General features: G+C 35.9%; 1 protein-coding gene across 7 annotated transcripts in view; it reads right to left on the minus strand.

Annotated features, from left to right (window-relative positions):
- Positions 1-19242, minus strand: part of Cdh8 (cadherin 8) — a 380999-nt gene that overhangs the window by 127953 nt on the left and 233804 nt on the right. For all 7 annotated transcript variants that reach the window (XM_008834248.3, XM_029564091.1, XM_017798462.1 and 4 more), the window contains exon 8: positions 4004-4140. In XM_008834248.3, coding sequence (XP_008832470.1) covers positions 4004-4140 — 137 coding nt within the window. The remainder of the gene's footprint in view (positions 1-4003; positions 4141-19242) is intronic.

The raw sequence follows: 19242 nt of genomic DNA on the forward strand, positions 1-19242 counted from the left end.
TAACTACTTTCAAAGAGCATTATAAAGGATAAAAGCATTTTAGTGTTTATGTAATCCCATTTCAATATTAAATTGGTCAGAAAACGTTAACTTAAAATTTTCATATCATGATTAAAAACATCCATAGACTATAGTTTCTCAAGGTGAGCTAGTTGCTAGCAGAGATCTACCACTCCAGTCTAATCTCTTTCTAGCATATGGGCATCTTACTGCAGGCACATGGGTCTCATGAGATGTGCCAATTGATCAGGATGTCAGGCTAGATCTATAACCACTGCAATACTTGGGCAATGCACACAGTGAGCTATCTCGGCCTCATTTAAGTTAATCTGACACAAGAGGATAAAGGATGACTTCTCCATTCACATAATAGACAACAGATGGACTTCCCTAAAATCCACTTCTTAGCTTAATTTCATTTGTTTAAATCTTTTTGTCTGATGAAATGGCATTCTGAAAGTAATTTCAAATTGTTCTCCCTGGAATGAATATTTCTCTGTCATTATTATAACCTCGTCCTATGGGGTTCTGTTATCCTGAGCAGCTTTAATATTCATCTTGGACAAATACAATAAACAGCCCTTTAATATTTTTCCCAAGATTTGGTCTATGGCTTTCAAAGGTAAATATTATGTGATGCATTAAAAGGTAAAGCAGTCAAAACAATTTTCTACACTATTTTCCCAGTTATTCCAATTTTTCTTAAGTTTTCTGTGATTCTAATATTTCTGCTTTCTTTCATGATTTCACTAAAATGGTTAATTATGCTTTTAAAGTTTTGAAATTTATGCCAACATTAGTGTTTTTTAAAGGCAAAATTTAAAATCTATCTTATATTTTCATTGTTGTTAGTATTAAGATGTTTGTAATGACTTTTTAAAATGAAATTGACAGTTTTTTTTTTAATCTCAGTACTTGTTAAGATTTTTGAACCTGAATTATTTGTTTCTTGGCAGAAATGTATCAATGAAGCTTGTGGAAGTTTTAATCTCTGAGATAAATGAAATAAAGTAAGGGCATTGGTGAGATTGTTCAGAGAGTAAAGTACTTGCTATGCAACAGGAAGTACATGAGTTCAGATCCCTAGTACTTAAATGTGTCAATATAAGCCTGTAACTCTAGTGAGGCAGGAACAGGGGGATCCTGGAAGCTCACTGGCTTGCCAGTGCAACCAACATGGTGGGATTCAGATTCAATGAGAGACCACGCTTGGAAAAATGGGTGGGCAAGTGGTTAAGGAAGATACCCAATGTCAAATGTTGGTCTCCACATGTGCCCACATAGGCAAGCACACCCATGTACGCACGTTCACAACACACATATACATACACACACGTAATAAAATGATTCTAATTTATTTCAACAAAATAAGATATGCTTGTTTTATAAATTCCAGATTCTCTTAGGTTTACGATAAAGCTGAAGCTCATCAGAAGGCAGGGGTATGTGTATTCATATTCTGCATGTGTCCAAACTGAAGACTTTGTCAGGAACAAATTTGAGTCATTACTATGAAAATATATACAAAATTTATTTTGGTGACTTTCTAATTTTCTTTCCCCGCATTTGTAATACTAATCATGATAATATTTCAAAAATAATAATGCCATTTCCCTAATATATGACTGTTTCTTCATTTTATTATGAAATAACTTATGAAATATAATTAATAACTCATTTCATCAATGGAGGTCCCTTTTGCCTTTTTTCTATGCATCAACATGGAACAGGTTGGGTTTTGGGTGCTCATGGTCTATCTCACCTCTATACCTCTTTTTATGGCTAACTTATGCCATTCCAATGTTCTCTTTCATTGGAGACCCAAGGAGGGAAAATCCTAAGGAAAGCAGGCCTTTTGATTGTTTTATTCCTTGCACTATCCATAGACATTAGATGTATGCTTGTCAAACAAAGACCCACTGACTTGAAGGAAACAACCCATGCCTACCATCCCGGACTGGCTTTGGTTCCCTTCTCATTCTGGAGTTAACAGCTCAGTGTCTCCTGAGCACCTGCTTTCCTCATTTTGAGATTCTTTGAAAATCAGTCTTTTGTTTCTGCATTGCCCTGAAATGTTTCTTAAACACCTGTTTGGTGAATTCCTTACCTCAAAGAACATGATTGCCTATAATTGGGACAACCTTGATAAAGTGGCAGCATCATGTCATTAAAAATGGAACACAGGTTAAGGTTAACTTGGGTAGATTGTATTCAGTGCAGAAATTCTTTTAAAAGAAACTACTGCTTATAACCTTTAAATAACATTGTTTTTCTTTCAAGCGTTGTACAGTCTTAAGTTAATTGAACTAGATATAGTTTTTCTTAGAGGCTTAAAGTGATAATGGTGCTTCAGCATTGCAAATTATAAAAATTTCATGTCTGTACACTTCTAAATGGGTTTAACACTTCTAATAAACTCAAACCAGGAAATGATATGCTTTGTTTGCTTGGGCCCTTAATGGTATAAGGAAGCAAATTAGAGTCAGAGTAAGGCCTGAGGGAAGAAAATGGTGTCTGGAAACCAGGGAATGCACAGTTTCCAAGGCCTTGTGTCTATCTAGACCCATATACCCTTTTGACTTCAGCATGCATTGCCTCATACGATGTCCTTCTTTGTCTTAATTCTGTCTTGTGTATATTTGTTTTTGAGCCAGGGTCTCACTATATAACCCATTTTGGTCCAGAATTCCAGCTTTCCCTGCCTCTGTCTCTTCAATGCTATGATTATAGGTGGACAGCACTACACCCAGCTACCAATGTCCTTTTGCTGAGGTTCTTTTCAGGGACCTTCTCATCACATTCCCCATTTTCCCATTCTTTGCACCAAGGTGACATCTGCCCATGCATATCACAGAAAGTTCTCTGGTTTGTACGCTTGCTATCAGAGAATACAGAGTGAATTTTATGATGTGTACCTCTAATTGTCTTCTGCATCCTTGTGTGTGTGTGTGTGTGTGTGTGTGTGTGTCTGTGTGTGTGTGGTGTATGATTCTTAATTTTCTTTTTTTAATTTTTTTCATCTATTTCTTAACTTTATTTTATTGCTACAGATTAAGTTCAGGGGTTATTATTATTTTCATTATTCAGATTTTCTTTCCCGACTCTTTTAACAATTCATTGTAATCACCTTGAATTTGTGCTCAGCCTTGAAGGCTTTATCACATTCTTTATGAAAACATATCTAACTACTATGCAAGTACGTATATTCCTGAGAAATAAAATGAAAAGAATGTTCTTTTTTCATAGAAATTATGTGGTAAGTTAATGTGTGTGTGTGCTGGTGTGCTTGCCCATATGAGTGCGTGTGGAGGCCAGAGACTGACTTTCAAATGCCTTCTTCAATCACTTTTTCATTTCCATTTTAGAGGTGATGTTTTTCACTAAGCCTTGAGCTTGCTGTTTTGGCTAACCTGGTTAGACAGAAGATGGTCGTGATCTGTCTTCACTGTTTCCAGCACTGGGGTTGCAGACATTGATGGGCACACCCATCTTTGTGCAAGAGTGATGGAGTCTAAGCCCCCATCCCACCTTTTCGCAGAGTCAAGCTTGCAAAGATGTGTCATCCTGGATTTACCAGATAACTACTGTAGTAGTTTCATTAACTATAAAGAACCTACAATTATCAAAACTAAAAGGCAAAAGTATCATGCTAATAATACATCTTCTTTCCTATAAAATAGCATATTTTGCATATAATTTTTAGAAAAAAATATCCTGTTGAATTTATATTAAAGATGCTATGTTAATGGGTCTGTGGTAGGTAAATGATGGAAAATATTCAGATATAAGAATGTCTCCTTCTCACATGTCTTATAAACATTTGGTAATTTACTCTAATGTAAATGATTTTGTGTTAGGATGATGCATTTAAAGGATTATTGGGAACAGTGAAGTAAGTCCCAATGGAAAAACACCTAAGGAAACAGATCCTTTATTAAGTGACCAATTGGCACCTAATGAGCATAGTCACACAAGGAAGAATCAAATAAGCTCAGGTACTTACTAATCTCAGTGGCAATGATGGTGATGTTGTGCCAGACACTTAATTCTCTGTCAAGGGGAGTTGCCAGTGTTATCTTCCCATCATCTGCATTAATGTTGAACTGTCTCTCCAGGTCAGTGTGACGGTCGATGGAAAACCTACAAAACAAAGATAGGTCTGTAATCTCCTTTGATACACCCATCATGCACACCTTCTGAAACAGACCTTTAGTAATCCTGGGAGAGTCATAGTTGTGAAGTCAAATGAATTGGGAAACTCTGTGGCATCATAATTTGTAAAACAAAACGACTAAATTAGGCACAGGAAACAATAATTATTGTCCAAGGTGCAATTAGCCATATATGCAACATGGAGGTCATAAACCACCATCAGTTTCAATAGGGAGCATCTTCAAAAATGGATGCTGATGAACAGTTAATTGTACAATCCATCATATTTATTGGACAGCTTATGATAATTAGTCATTGCCACATGATACCATATAAAACAATGAACTCAGGCTAAGACAAGGTGTGCTGGCAATATGTCTGGCTGTTCAAGGAAAAATGCAGGTTTTGCTAAACTTATATTTAACTGGCGTACATTGCATAAGTTTCATTTTTTTATTATTGTTTAATTTTTATTTTAAGTAAGTATTTAGACTATCAATAGTAGCTCATAAAAATCATATAGCTGTTGATACTCTAGCGTTTTTCAAAGATCTAGAGTATCTGTTTGATATATGACATGGCACTCTGCAAAATTAAGAATTTCAAATGGGCATATAATTAGTTCCTCTATTGAGAGAAATATTCCAAAAAGACACTAAATAAAACATTCAGGGATGGGGAAATAGGCAGTGAACAAACAGGGACTTAGTAAATTTAGTAGCACTAGAGAAAATGGGGTGGCACATAATTTTCTGTTAAGTTGATTGGCTAGCCTTGTCTTTTCATTACCTGTATTAACTATCTAGCCAATTAGATTGGTAGGTAGATATATGTAGATAGGCATACCTGTTATTCCTCTTTCTTTTTAGCTATTTGTTTTTCATTAGAAATGGAATGTGCATCCCTTAGACTAGATGCTAAGACAATTAAAAAGGTGATATCTTTATTAAATCTCCCACAAATAATAAGAATTGTTAAAGAATTTGGTATTGTACCGAAACCCAATTAATGGTACTGGAAAATATTTATTGGTAAATTCTTTCAAAACAACGTAACAAATGATTCAGTAGTGACACAGCTACAAACAAATCTAAGATAGTGATTAGTAGCCAGACAGTGTAGATTATTTTTAGAGTCCATCTCACCTTCTTAGGATAACTTGAGAATCGTAAAAGGACTCAAGGACTCTCAAAGGTGAGGATTAACAGTGTCAAATTTCTCAGTATGAGAAGTTATTTATGGCAAAACATTTGAATCTGAAGTATTGTGGAAAGAAGGTGAAAGGGCATTTCCTGGACAACAATAATGGTTGAGCAAACCACAGAGATACCAAGTTTAGTTGTTAAAGTAACTGGTCAGACACTGTTTGGTTTCATGTAATATGTATATTCTGAATCTTCCAAAGAGCTAAGAAATATCCAGAGGATTAATTACCACTTTTTACAACATATTCATAAATAAAATTTGCAAGCATTCCTGGATTCCAATAATTTTATTTTCTAGCTGTTGATATTTCACACATTCATGCAACAACTGGTTTCCCAGAGGCCATAGTAAATAAGAATTAGTCAATTCACTGGTGCCCAACGAATCCCTTATCAAAGGCACACTCCATGGCTATTTCTTTGGTATGTATTAATTGACTAGAACTTCTAGCCTTGAAGATGAACAGGGACAGGGTTAAGGTAGTTGAAACAATGTTCAAAAGTTTGTACAAAGACAACAAACTTGTAAACAAATCATATTTATATATTTTCTTCTTTTCTGATGTGTGTGTTTGTGTATGCACATATATATGTGAGTGTTTGCACGTGTAGGGCACAGATGTGTATGGTATTACACTTGCACATATCTGCATAGGAGCATGGAGACCTGAGGTTGTTGTGAGAGATTTTCTTCATTAGCTCTTATACTTTATTTTTTGAGAGGAAGGTTCTCTCAGTTAGACACAGAGCTTGCCAATTTGACTATCTAACTGGCTTGCTTTGGGGATCCATCGTTTTCTTCTTTTCTGGTGTGTGTGTGTGTGTGTGTGTGTGTGTGTGTGTGTGTGTGTGTGTCTACCTCGCTTGCTGTGGGGATACTTTTTTTTTTCTTTCAGGGACACCCTCATCTCTTTTTTATGCTTTGGGGATACATTCTTTTTGCTTTCAGAGGCACACTCATCTGGCATTTATATAGGTCCTAGAGATCTGACTTCTCATCCTCTCATTCGCACAGCAAGCTCTTTAACTCCTGAGCCATATCCCCAGAATCCTATATCTATTTTTTTGTATATTTATGTTTCTGAGCTAACTAATAAATTTACTTAACTTCAACTTCCTTTATGGAAAAAATATGAAGTACCTATGTATAAGCAATGATTTTAAAATCTACAAGCAGCTGGGCGTGGTGACACACGCCTTTAATCCCAAAACATGGGAGACAGAGGCAAGTAGATGTCTGTGAGATCAAGGCTAGGCTGTTTTACATAGCATGGTTGAGGTCAGCCTGGTCTACAGGGAGACCCTATTTTAAAACAAGTAAAACAAAACAAAACCAACAAGCAAATAAACAACAAATAAACAAAAAAAACTAAAATTAAATAATGTATCAGGTGCTATGGGTAGGTTCATAATCGTGTTAATGTTGCTCTCACTCAATAAATAAAATTGTAAGTTAGTTGAAGTGAAGTAGAGATTGTTTCATCCTTACCAATGTGTAGGTGGTATAAACCTAGAGAATCCTTTTGGTGTTATTTAACCTCCATAACTTATAACAAAGGCACATATGGTTATCTTAATATTTAGGAGACTATAAATACAAATCTTTAGTAAGACCAGAAGTAAGACTGTAACAGTGTTATGAGACTTTTCAACAGAAGGAACTTGATAGGAAAGAAATTACCAGTTTAAAATTCTTGTTTACCTTGACTGTATCAAGAAAGACTTTGCTGGTTCTAAAGAAACTTATTTCCCACATTCTTTTGGCTGGGAGAGATCATGATAAAGGCACCTACAAATGATTAAACCATGAGAACACTTGGACAACATTATGATCAGCCAGCATACATTAACTACCAAATATTTATTAGTACTGTGCTAGATTCCTTTTGTTTATGCCTTCTTTCTTTACTTTGTTTATCAGACTGTGACTCATGGCACCCACTGAGGTTCATTTCCAGGACCCCAAAGGGCATGAAAATTGGAATGTGTAAAATCTCGAGAGATACCTAAGTCCTTTATATAAATTGGTATATTAATTGTTAATATCATTATATATTTGTTTGCAGTTTAAATGCCAACTAGATTGCCTATAATCTTCAATGCATTACAAATATTATGTAAGTGGCCATTATGGTTTAAGTAATAAGGCAAGTAATAAAATATGTGCATGTTTAATACAGATACAACCAATGTAGTTATAACTTTATGGTGTATGAATGGAACAGGCCAACAACACTCAAAAGATCCCGAGAAAGTGTGACAAGCTATGAAATGTTGGAAAACTACAGCAGGTTTTCCCTACACATCATTGTATTCACGTGAACTTGGAATAGCATTGAGCAGGTTTGAGCTTTGCTTTCAGAAACTTTCTAAAATACTTTGCATCTTTGTTTTGGATGTATTGCTGTTTACACTATACAAACAGGAAAAACACAGGCATAAAGAGCTAACTGTGTGCTGAGTAAAATAAAATAAAACACATTCAGAAAATTGGATATTTATATAACATAACTAGTAATTAGAAAAGTTAGTATGAATATGCATATATGATTCATTAAAAATTCATTCATTGGGGATGGAAAGATGGCTCATGGGTTAAGAGTACTAGCTGCTTTTGCAAAGGATCCAAATTTGAGTCCCAGTATCTACATGGTAGCTAACAATCACCCCTAACTCCAGTTCCAGGAAATCCAATGCCCACTCCTGTCCTCCCTGCGCACTGCATGTCATGGTGCAGTTACAAGCAGGCAATAAAATCACACACATAAAATAATAAAAAATGCATAAACTAAACGCAGAAGTGGCTACAAGGAGGATAGTAATAATACCTGGTTATTAAGATTACTGTAAGAATTGCTGACTGGAGAGGTAATTCAGAGGTTAGAGCACTGGCTGCTCTTGAAGAGGACCAGGGTTTGATTCTCAGTACACATATGTGGCTAACAACAGTCTGTACCTCCAGTTCCAGGGAATCAGACCCTGTTAAAGTAGCCCAGACAGACAAGACTAAATCTACTAGGTATTAGGTTTCTCACTTTGGAATGCACTGATTTGAATACATTATAGATTCACAAGTATTAAAAATATGAGATCTAAGTAAAGATGAGTCACTAAATAAGATCATTAGGATTTAGGCTTCTGAAAGAGAGAAATAGAGTCTTCTACCTTTCATCATCTTTCTGTACGTCTGGATAAAGGTTAATCTACCGCATTTCTCAAACGCTGCTCTGCTCTTTGACTAGTTCGTGTATTTCCTCTTAGGCTTCCAGGGGAGTCCCAGACCACATACCCTCACACAAAGTTCCCATCTTGGCTTAATCGTTAGCAATTTACAGGAAAGCAAAACCTCTTAAAGAAAAAGAGTAGGTTAAAAATAATAAACTAGGAGTAATGACTTGAATTTTAGACTGTGATATAAGACGTAAGTCCTGAGAATGTTACTACTTGGGGCTGGTGTCTCAGAACTATACCCTGAAGTCTCTTTGCTTTTCTGAGATTGCTCCCATTGTTGTACTAAAAAGTAGCACAAAAGGTGGGAAAAAAATCTGGTCAGATGCTAAGGAATCGTGGGCTGAATCTCACCTGGGGAAATCTCACACAAAGCTTCTCTTGGTCTTAGATGTTCATCTCTAAGTAGTTTCTAAAAATATCTAATTTATGGAGGGTTGCTTTGCAATGGGCTAACAACTCATATTAGTTACAAAAGGACATAAATACATGATAATCTCTAAAAGACAAGACTGACCGTGGGGATAAAAGTCCCGAAGTGAAAGATACGAGTAGAGATAGAAGGTTCCTATTCAAATCCTTTAACAGCTTTGAGATAGGCAGAGTATCTGAAAAGACTCTAAAACTAGCCCAAGTCTTTGTGATATTTGTCTATCACTGTTCACCAGTGTTCCTGCGAGTGTCGTAACAGAATGTAGACTACAGTGGAAGAGATGAGAGAGTACACTGGGTTTCTAGGTCATGATTCCTTCACAAATCACCTTCATCACCTGGCCCTGGGCTTTGCTGATCTCTCTTTCTTAATAAAGCATCTTCTACTATTCTTCCATGGTATATCTGACCTTTGTCCTTTAGTAACAAAAAGGAGACGGTTTGATTAATATATCATAACATCAAGCCAGTCAGAATTGTACATTGCTATTATCTTATAATGTAATTTAGAGATATAGTCATTTATAAAGCAATATTTTTCATTATGTGTGAATCATGACATTAAAGATATGTGAGAGAAAGGAAATGAAAAGGAAGAGTTAGTATGTGTTCCACTCTTAATGTTCAAAAGGAAATACATTTTATGTTGTATATTTAAAAGTTTTATGAGTTTATGTTGAATACTGAAATTTTTATTCTGATTTCTATTCTGATTTCTTAAAATTATGGATGCGTTGTAGTTGTGGATTCTTTTTACAATTACTTAAGATGTGATAGACGAAAGTTATAGCTTTGAAAGAAGGAATAGTATGCACTGGAGAATCGTCTTTCTGTCACAATAAGAAGAAACTTCATTATCACAGTAGGAAGTGGAATGTCAGTAGATGGGCTTTGCAGCATCATGATTATGTCAATTTTAATGATGAAACTTTTGGAATAATCCCTTTCAAGGTTAACAGATAGGTCTTAGAATACGTATTATCTATGATAACCAGTATTTTCAGAAACTCTGTTTAAACTTTCTTTTTTGTAATCCAACACGCATCCTGCCTGTCGTTGTTACAGGTGTTCCACTAAACATCAGTAGCCCTTCTTGCAAGTAAAGTCTAAGGTGCCAATTTACATTGTGGATTTAAGGCTGCAAATGTAAGAAAATGCCAAAGCTAGTTGCTTAGCACCTGGTTCAAAAGTGATAATTTAACACAAACTGTTCTGAAAAGGCACAAGCTCACACCATTGATTTTATTCAATTCAAAGTAGCTTTCAGAGATCAGAAGCATTTTTTTTTTTTTCGGTCTTTTAGAGACAGAGTCTCCCTGTAGCCCCAGCTGTCCTGGAACTCAGTATGAAGACCAGGCTGGCCTTGAACTCACAGAGCTCCACCTGCCTTTGCCTCCCAGTGCTGGGATTAAAGGTGCATGCCACCATGCCCAGCTAGAAGTAATTTTAAGGTAATATCATGCTTTATTTTTATTAAATTAACCAACTAAATAATATTGTTAGAAACAGTACTCTACTGTATCACTGCTATTCTTGATTATTAAAAAAACAACTTTAATCTGATTAAGAAGTTTGCTCAATTGTTATCATTCAGCATTGCCCTTTCAAATAATATTTGGCACAAAATCTCCACCTTTCATATTTTTATTTTTTATTTTATGCATATGAGTGTATTGTCTGCATGTAAGTAAGTGGGCACCTATGTCATGAAATGCCTGTGAGGTCAGTAGAAGGCATCAGATTGCCCTAGAACTGGAGTTACAGACTGTTGTTAGTCACCATGTGGGAATCACACTCAGGGCCTCTGCAAGCGCTTTTAACACTGAGCCATCATTTCTCCAGTCCCTCCCTTTCACATTCTTGTTTCTGGGTATACAGAATTTACATTATATCTGTTGTTGGTAATGTGTATATGTATGGATAAACACATACACACATGCATGCAAGCACATGCACTCTCTGTCTCCAAGTAACTTTCTTTCCTTGACCCAAGCACAATGCCACATACCCACAGGAAGTCTCTATCCCCTGATGAGTTCTTTTTTCTTGTTTGCAAAATAGGCCTTAACATAAACGAATGTATAAATTCCAGTGGGGGCTGCTATGGGAGGGTGTCAATGGGGAAGGGGGGTATAAAGATGATAAGGAATGATTGATATGTCCTGTATTAAATATGAAAAAATTCAATAAGAAATTAAAATAACAAGAATATCAAAATGCAACAATTTCAAGAATACTTTCAATGTTTTTTTGGAATCAAGTTTCTAAAGTCAAAGCTTATTCTTTTTTATTCCCCCCATGGCAACCCAGGCAAGCTGCAGTTTGAATCAGGACTGTACGCAGAGGTCACACTGTTTTTCACAATAGTCCAGTCAATAAACAGTAGAGTTAAAACATTTTTCCTAGTTGCAATCTTCTGTGATAATTGTGAAGTATTTGATTATTTTCAAATGGGGTAGCTTTTCAGTTTTGAAGTTCTCTGCTAAGTTCACCTCATCTAAGTAATGGCTGCTTATAAATGTTAACATGCAGCCAAAATAAGTTAATGCATTGGAGTTTTTCATGCTGTCAGAAGAAGCAGCATGGGGAATGTTTCTCATCATTCTAGAAGCTCCTTGGCCAGTTAGATTTATATTAGACCACAACTCATATATTTGAAAGGTCCTGGTATGTGAACTCTGTATGAGAGAGACTTAATGCTATGACATTCCTGCCTGTTATGTTCACACAAGGCAAGAGAAGACACACTCAATACATTTACAGATGTCTTTTATTTGACTTAAGGTCAAAATACAGAAATCTCAGCTTCCAAATGTGTTTTAATTTTCTTATCCTTTCAGTGTTTGTGTGGACAATTTCTTTCCCATTCACACTAGGAAAATAGCAGTACACATATTACATCATGTGTAAGTTTATTCAGTATTGGAAGAAAAAAGGCATGCTTTAGAGTGAATCTTAGAAAAAGTTTGGCTCACCATCAGTTCTTCAATATTTACATAATATCCTTGAAGAAATTCAAATGATTTTCCCAGCATCAGGAAAAATGGCATGTGCAACAGAGAAGTCTGAATCAGATGATATAACAGTGAGCATGAAAATGGGATGCAGGAAGGAATCCTGCAAAGGGATGGAATTTCAACTTTTTAAATTGAATTCAACAACTTGTCATTGATCATCTCTTATTGCCAAATGTGATAATAAATACTGTGACAGGAAGTCTCTTAAGATCATGGTGTGTAGCTTTCTTATCGCTTAGAACAAAAATTGGCAAGGTCTATAATGTTGCAGTGGGAAAGGTTTTCTAAATGTTGTTAGGGAGTGGAGCATATGTGTGTGTGTGTGTGTGTGTGTGTGTGTGTGTGTGTGTGTGTGTGTGTGTGTGTGGGGGAGAAGTGCTGGTCAGAAATAGTACCAGAAGCAGGGACAGTCTATGTTGAGGCACAGAGGAGTAGGGTTTTTCAAGTGTGAAAGCACTTCCATTTCATCCCCTTCTCTCCTTGTTCAATTTAATTTTTTCTAAACATTTCTTGTATGCAAGATATTGAATTGAGTAGATAGGATTTTTTTCTCTTGTGTAACTGAGTCTATACATAGAAAGATGCTGCAAATACATCAGATTTTCAGAGCTAACAGAGAAATGCCAGGGAAGACAAAAAATGGCTAAGTTGTATAAAAATCCTCAAACAAGAACCTATCAGAAGAAAGCAAGCAAGAAAAGACCAATATAGAGACATATTCTGTGTACCTGAAGACTTTAACACTGGACAGTGTGGTTTAGACTTGGTAGTCAATGAAGAGATGTATCAAGGATAAAATCAGGAAGGATGTTACAGACACAGTCAAGGATGTTTTTCCTTTAGGAAATGGGAATTCACTTGAATAAAATATAGCAAGAAATGTGATATAATCCAAATCATCTCTATGATAGAGGAAATCCACTCCTTCACTCAAGAAAGAACCACTAGCTCCATGTAGCGATTAGCTCTTATAAGTGAGATAATGTAACTAAAGAACTAAACTGTTTGGGCATTTAATTCAGTTTATGTTCTTTGAAAGTGTCACTTATGACTTGTAGCTGCCATATTGGAAGGCACAAACATGAACTCAGAAATCACCTTGGCAACTGCATGGGGGGTCAAAAGACAGATGATGCATCAATGGGACAGTTAAACTTGATCAAGTTAAAAATAATGGTATGTGTGCTTAGACAGTAAAGGAAGCAGAATAAATAATATAATTCTTTACCTGTGAGGAGTGAAGGAATTAGGGAAGTCTTCATAAAAACTCAGAGGCTCTTCTATTCAATTTTATTGTTTTTCAAATTATATATACTTTTCTTTTATTTCCTTTTAAGCATTTCTAAGTAATCATTCAAATGAAGCACCCAGGTCATAAGTCTTATCATAAATATTAGAAATATATAATTAAAAATTTCTAGATACAAAAGGAATATCAAATGTCCTTTTGATATCAATGTCCTGGGGCATTGTGCTATGTCTCTCTGATGTACACTTTTCTAAGGTACATTATTAAGAGTTAGGATAAACTCTTTGATGCTGAGAACACATGATATCTTTGATCTTCATTGTTTACCCTGAGGACACATGTCCATGAATGTACACTGACTCAAAGTTACCAAGGAAATCTAGGGTTGAAGGGTAGCCTTTATCTCCGTTAAATGATACTCTTTTGGTTCTATTGATCATACCAGTGGGTATAAAACTACTCAGACAATATGACAGAGATTATCAGAGGCAGAAATGGTACCTTACTGTCTAGAGATCACATCCAACATTAATACTTAGTAATACATTTAATTAATGATTCCATCCTTCCTATTTTCATCACTTTGATAATTCCTATATCTTAATTTCTCATTTAATTAGCCCTGTAAATGAGCAGAGTAGCCCATGTCAAATTTTACTACTCTCAATGTCTATATTACATATAATAAATTGTTACTAACCATTGTATAGCTCTGAAGATATTTTTTATTAGCTATTTTATCCAATTTCAGTTATGCCTGTGTATTACATGGAAAAATTCATTACATAAAACATGTACACTTCACAATAATAAATGCATAGTGCATAGTGGAATTGAAGCACGTTTTGAGAAAATTTCACAAATTTGCATATGTGTTGAAATTTTAACTTTACACTTAGACTCATCAAACAAAAACACAAGACTTGCAGTAAGTTCTGAGCATCAATGGTGAGTAATATACTTGTGTTAACTCTTGAAAACTGTATTGATACTAAAATGACATCTTTAACTATCTAATGTTTAATGGAAATAACATAGCACACCTTTACGACATTCTGCCATGTGTAATTTTTACTATGAACAGACATATTTCATGCCTTAAGCTCCCTCCCCAAACAAAATGTCTGCCCCACATGGGCAAACCTGATGTCATAAAAGTTTAAGATCTGATACTTGAACCCCAGAAGGCAGAAGTCTTCCATTTTTGTCATGGTATAAGCCACCTCTGTCACCACATTCTTCCTACCTCATTCCATGCCTTCCCTGTCTAATATTAGATCTTTCCTTTGATGTCTTTCCAGAGCTTTACATCAGTGAATATAAGTTCCATGATTTTGACCATTTGTAAGGACTTCCATAATTGTTTTCTCAATTACTGCAAAGCTGCAAACATCAGTAGATCATCTGAGGGCACATCTGAAAGGCAGGATGAGGGCCAGTCACCCTACTTGGTTACAATCAGCTGTCATACACAGGGATGGAGCTATTAGAGTTTTGATAGAATGATATGATAACAGAAGTTTTTCCTTTTAACACGCTCTCATCTTAAATGAATAACATTATGTCCTCTATAACATTAAGTCAAAGCTGGTTGTCCTTCATCAGTAGCAAGGTTGTACAGAACACTGTTTCAAACTGGAGTGCAGAATTGCAAGGAAAAATAAAGATGGTTGAAATGACTCCTAATACTTCACTATCCGATGAGAATTTCAGCATTCCCTTGCATGATGCAAAGCACGTGACTTAGTCCGCTTTATGATAACAATGAAACGAGGCAACATGGCTCATTCTATACTAGCATCTTTGTTTCTCTCAGAATGTAGGATTTATTTCTAACTGTTGATCCCTGGAGAAGTCTAGGCTTCACCAATTCAGGACATGTAAAACAGCTGTTTTAAAAATCTATCAACAATTTCCTTTTGCAAACCTCTATGTCTTGTGACTTTTATTCTATTTCTATGATAGAACTCTTGTTTTCAAATATTTCACTAAGTATGAAAATTGATGTTGATAGTAAAGATCTTTCCCACCTAACATCATGATGATAGGTTTCTGGCAACTTAATTTGTTACTTTGGTGTTTGCATCTGAAAATGTGTATGAAATACACACTGTAGAAAGAGTTCTTGGGATCATAAGTCTGGTAGAAACATAAGAACTTGGAGCAGACAGCTAGCGTTGTGAATTAACTGAAGTGACTAGGTTACTGAGGAGGCACAGGGACCTGGGTATCTGCCTCAATGATGGAGCGCTGACATAGCATGTCCATTGTAGTATGCAGGGTGCAATCCCTGGGTAGTCAAAATATAAATAAATTAGTAAATAATAAATAAATAAATAATAACAAATGTGCTTATTTTTGAAAGCTAAGATCTGCTCCACAAAGGAATGATGCTGATGCTGCTTGGGGTGTGGTCAAGAGGTTTCCTACAGCAAATTACTGCTTATGGTCCTCTTGAGTAGCCAGTAGATGTGTCCCTGATGTTTGTCTAGATATTAAGCAAACAAAGATATAAAGGCCTTTTCAGTTTTGGAAGATGAAGGAATCCTGTGATAGATTCCTCTGATGGGTAATATTCATAACAAAGAGTCTTACAAGCCTGGGTGAAATTTTTGTTTGGCACTTTAATTTCTTGTTCTCCCTATCCTGCTTCTGCCTATTTTGTTTCATAGCACCCTCCTTAAGATATAGTTTTCCAAGATGGAGAAATGGCTCAGTGGTTAAAAGCACTGACTGTTCTTGTAGAAGACCTGGGTTCAAATCCCAGCACCCACATGGCCTGCTAACAACCTTCTGTAACTCCATTTTCAAGAGACCTGATACCCTCTTCTGTCTTCCATGGGCACTGCACAACAAAAGTGCACTTATGTACATGAAGGTAATACACTCATACAATAAAATAAAAATAAATAAAATGCAGTTTGCACCTTAATTCTCATCTCCTGGACAATATCACTTGTGAAAAGAACACCTGTGATTCCTGGAGAAATGTGATAAAGTATAAATGAGTTATAAGTGGAAGTCTCAGTACCAAAATGCTAAACATTCATGAATAGAAACAAACCAAGCATCCTGGTGTCCCTTGCTGAATATGCACTATGCTACTATTGAATACTAGAGTTTATTGAATTCACTGCAAAAAGTCTATTATGAATGATTTTTTTTCATGCTTTTACATAGAGAAATACAACTAGAATTATCAAGACTCGGACAATGCAGGGAAGAGAGCCTGGCAAGGGTTGTCATTAACCTCAATCCAACAAACACCTTAGAATAGACAGCATGAAGCCAGGAGACGGGAAAAACAGGTAGAAGAATGAGGTTTTATTACAACTCCATGAAAAATCACACATAAAGTACTCTCTCTATGTAGATACCATCGCTGTGTTTACCAGCATGATCCTTTCAGAGTCTGCATGGTACTTATGAGGCTATCCACACATTTACATGACTGGGGCTGGGGAGATAGCTTAGTGGGTTATACACTTGCCACTCAAACATGAAGACCAGAGTTTGAATCCCCAGAACATATGTAAAGCAGGTAAGGTCGTACATATCTGCAATCCCAGTGTTCCTACTGGAAGATGGGAGGTGGAGAGAGGCGAATTCCTGGAATCTTGTGACCCAGCTCCTCAGGTGTTTTCAGCAGTAAAAAATGAGCCCCCACCTTGAACAAATTAGGAGGTGAGGAGCTAGAGAGATGGCCCAGCAGTTAAGATCACTGAAACAAGTATCAGGACATTTGCAATGCTGGATTTTTTCAGGAATTAGAGCACCAGTGTTCTCAGGCCCTTCAGTGTTCTCTTAACTACTGCATGTTGTCCTGTGCATTCCACATGCTCTGCAGAACAAAATAAGGTTCACTGATGGCATGCACTGTTTCCAAGCTCTTTCTTAGAAAGTATGTCCACTGCTCCTTAGCAAACTAGCCTGTATGGGAGGACTTAGAGCAAAGAAAGTTGAGTCAAATGCATCTGCCCACAGTTCCTGTAATTCTTAAGGAACTGTCAGGAAAGGAATGAGTACCCTTGGAGGAAGATGATGTGGTTTTACTTTTCAAATGTAGCAGGAAGAAATTGACTTTTATCCTATAAAATGTGCTTTGTCCGACGCAGTTCTACAACCACTTTGTGGAGAATTTATAGGGGGATACAATTTTGCACCAACTACAAGTGAAGATGTTATTTAGAACCACACATAATGAAATAAACCCCTTAGTTATGAATCAGTTATTATATTTCACTGAACTCCAACTGTTCTTCCTCACTGCTTAATTTCATTCTAGCTTTTGTTATTATGCCTAAAGAAACCATTTTAGCATTTTTTTTTCGCATGCACTTTGAGAATCAAAAATTCCATCTACAAGTTTTCGCTGTTTGGCTCTAATTGCTCTACTGGTTGCTCTAACTGTGTTAATAAATAATATTGTCTGAGTTCTGCTAGTCTCAGAATTCTATTTATTTATTATTCTCTCTAAGAAAAAACAGGTATCTTTTTGAGAGACAGAGAGAGCGAGAGAGAGAGAGAGAGAAAGAGAGAGAGAACATAATATGAAAAAACCACAATAAATGCAGTTCATTCTCCAAATACATACCAGGTTCTCTTTAGTGGGAAATATTTCCATTTTAACATCATTAAACAGATATAGTTTCTTCTACTCAGATTTCATTAGGAAACAATTCTTTCTGTGTGATGCTAAAGCTTTATAATCTGATTTTATTTATCATAGCAACATAACATTTATTAAACGATAGCTAAGCTAACTATGCAGGACTTGCCTTTCCATGATTATCCAGCCAGGCTTATGACTACAGATAATAAAGGCAATTACTGTATCTTTATAAAACATTCTTGGTTTTCTTTAAGGTTATGACACTAGATATGTTAATTATGCTTAAGTAGATGAATGCACACCAAAGGACATTTGGAGATACGCACTTGCCTGGAAAGGTTTAACATATATGACAGAGTACATGAAACATGGCAGAGAGGGTTATAAGGGGGGTGCAAATAGATGGGGGGTCTTAATATGATCAAGTTATATTGCAGGAAATTTGCAACATTAAATTAAAAAAGAAAAGAGCGTTCTTGGAATATTGTGAGTTCAATACATAACTAAGAGAATAAACTGAAATATAAATGAATACAATGTGATTGCACATGCAAATGAACAAACGGCTTCATAAATACATAACACTGAAGGATGAATTAGTTGCATCAGGTTGAATGGGGTATAGTAAGATTTTGAGCTAGTATTGGCAGAGTTGTTTCTATTAAGTTGGGAGACAATGAAGCTTCCATCTAGACAAGGGTAGAGACACTGAATGAATCAAGTTTTAATTATTTAAAAACACTAAATCTTTGTAATAAACCCTTGACATTGCTAGTAAGGCTGGAAAATGGTGCAGTTGCTGTGAGCTTCTTCACCACATTAAAAATCAAACCACCATATGATCTAATAATCCTGCCTTCGGCTATTATGCAAATGATCTGAAGTATCTCAAGGGGATATTAGTATGCCCATGTTTGTCACAACATTGTTCACAATTTTCAAGCTATATAGTCAGTCTAAATGTCTAGACTGATGAATGCATAAATAAAATGTTACATATAGAAAAAATGGAATACTATTCAGTCTGATAAAAAGATGGAGATCCTGCAGTATGCCACAACACAGATGGCCCTTGGAGAAATGGCAGTAAGTGAAATGAGCCAGTCACAAAAAGAAAAATGATGAATGGTTGCACTCATACATAGTATCTAAAATAGTTAAACTCAGAGTTTTGGTGGTGGCCAGGGAAAGAAGAATGAGGAGTTACCAAGGAACAAGTAAGATTTTAGTTATACAGTACTGTATTTCCAGGTTACTACATTGTGCAGTACTTACAGGTTACTATACTCTGTTCTGAAGAGTTGGATACAAAGGCAGATGTCAAACTAAGTGATACACACACACACA

Source organism: Nannospalax galili, unplaced genomic scaffold, assembly GCF_000622305.1.
Source record: "Nannospalax galili isolate Female #2095 unplaced genomic scaffold, S.galili_v1.0 scaffold716, whole genome shotgun sequence".
In the NCBI taxonomy this organism is placed as follows: Eukaryota; Metazoa; Chordata; class Mammalia; order Rodentia; family Spalacidae; genus Nannospalax; species Nannospalax galili.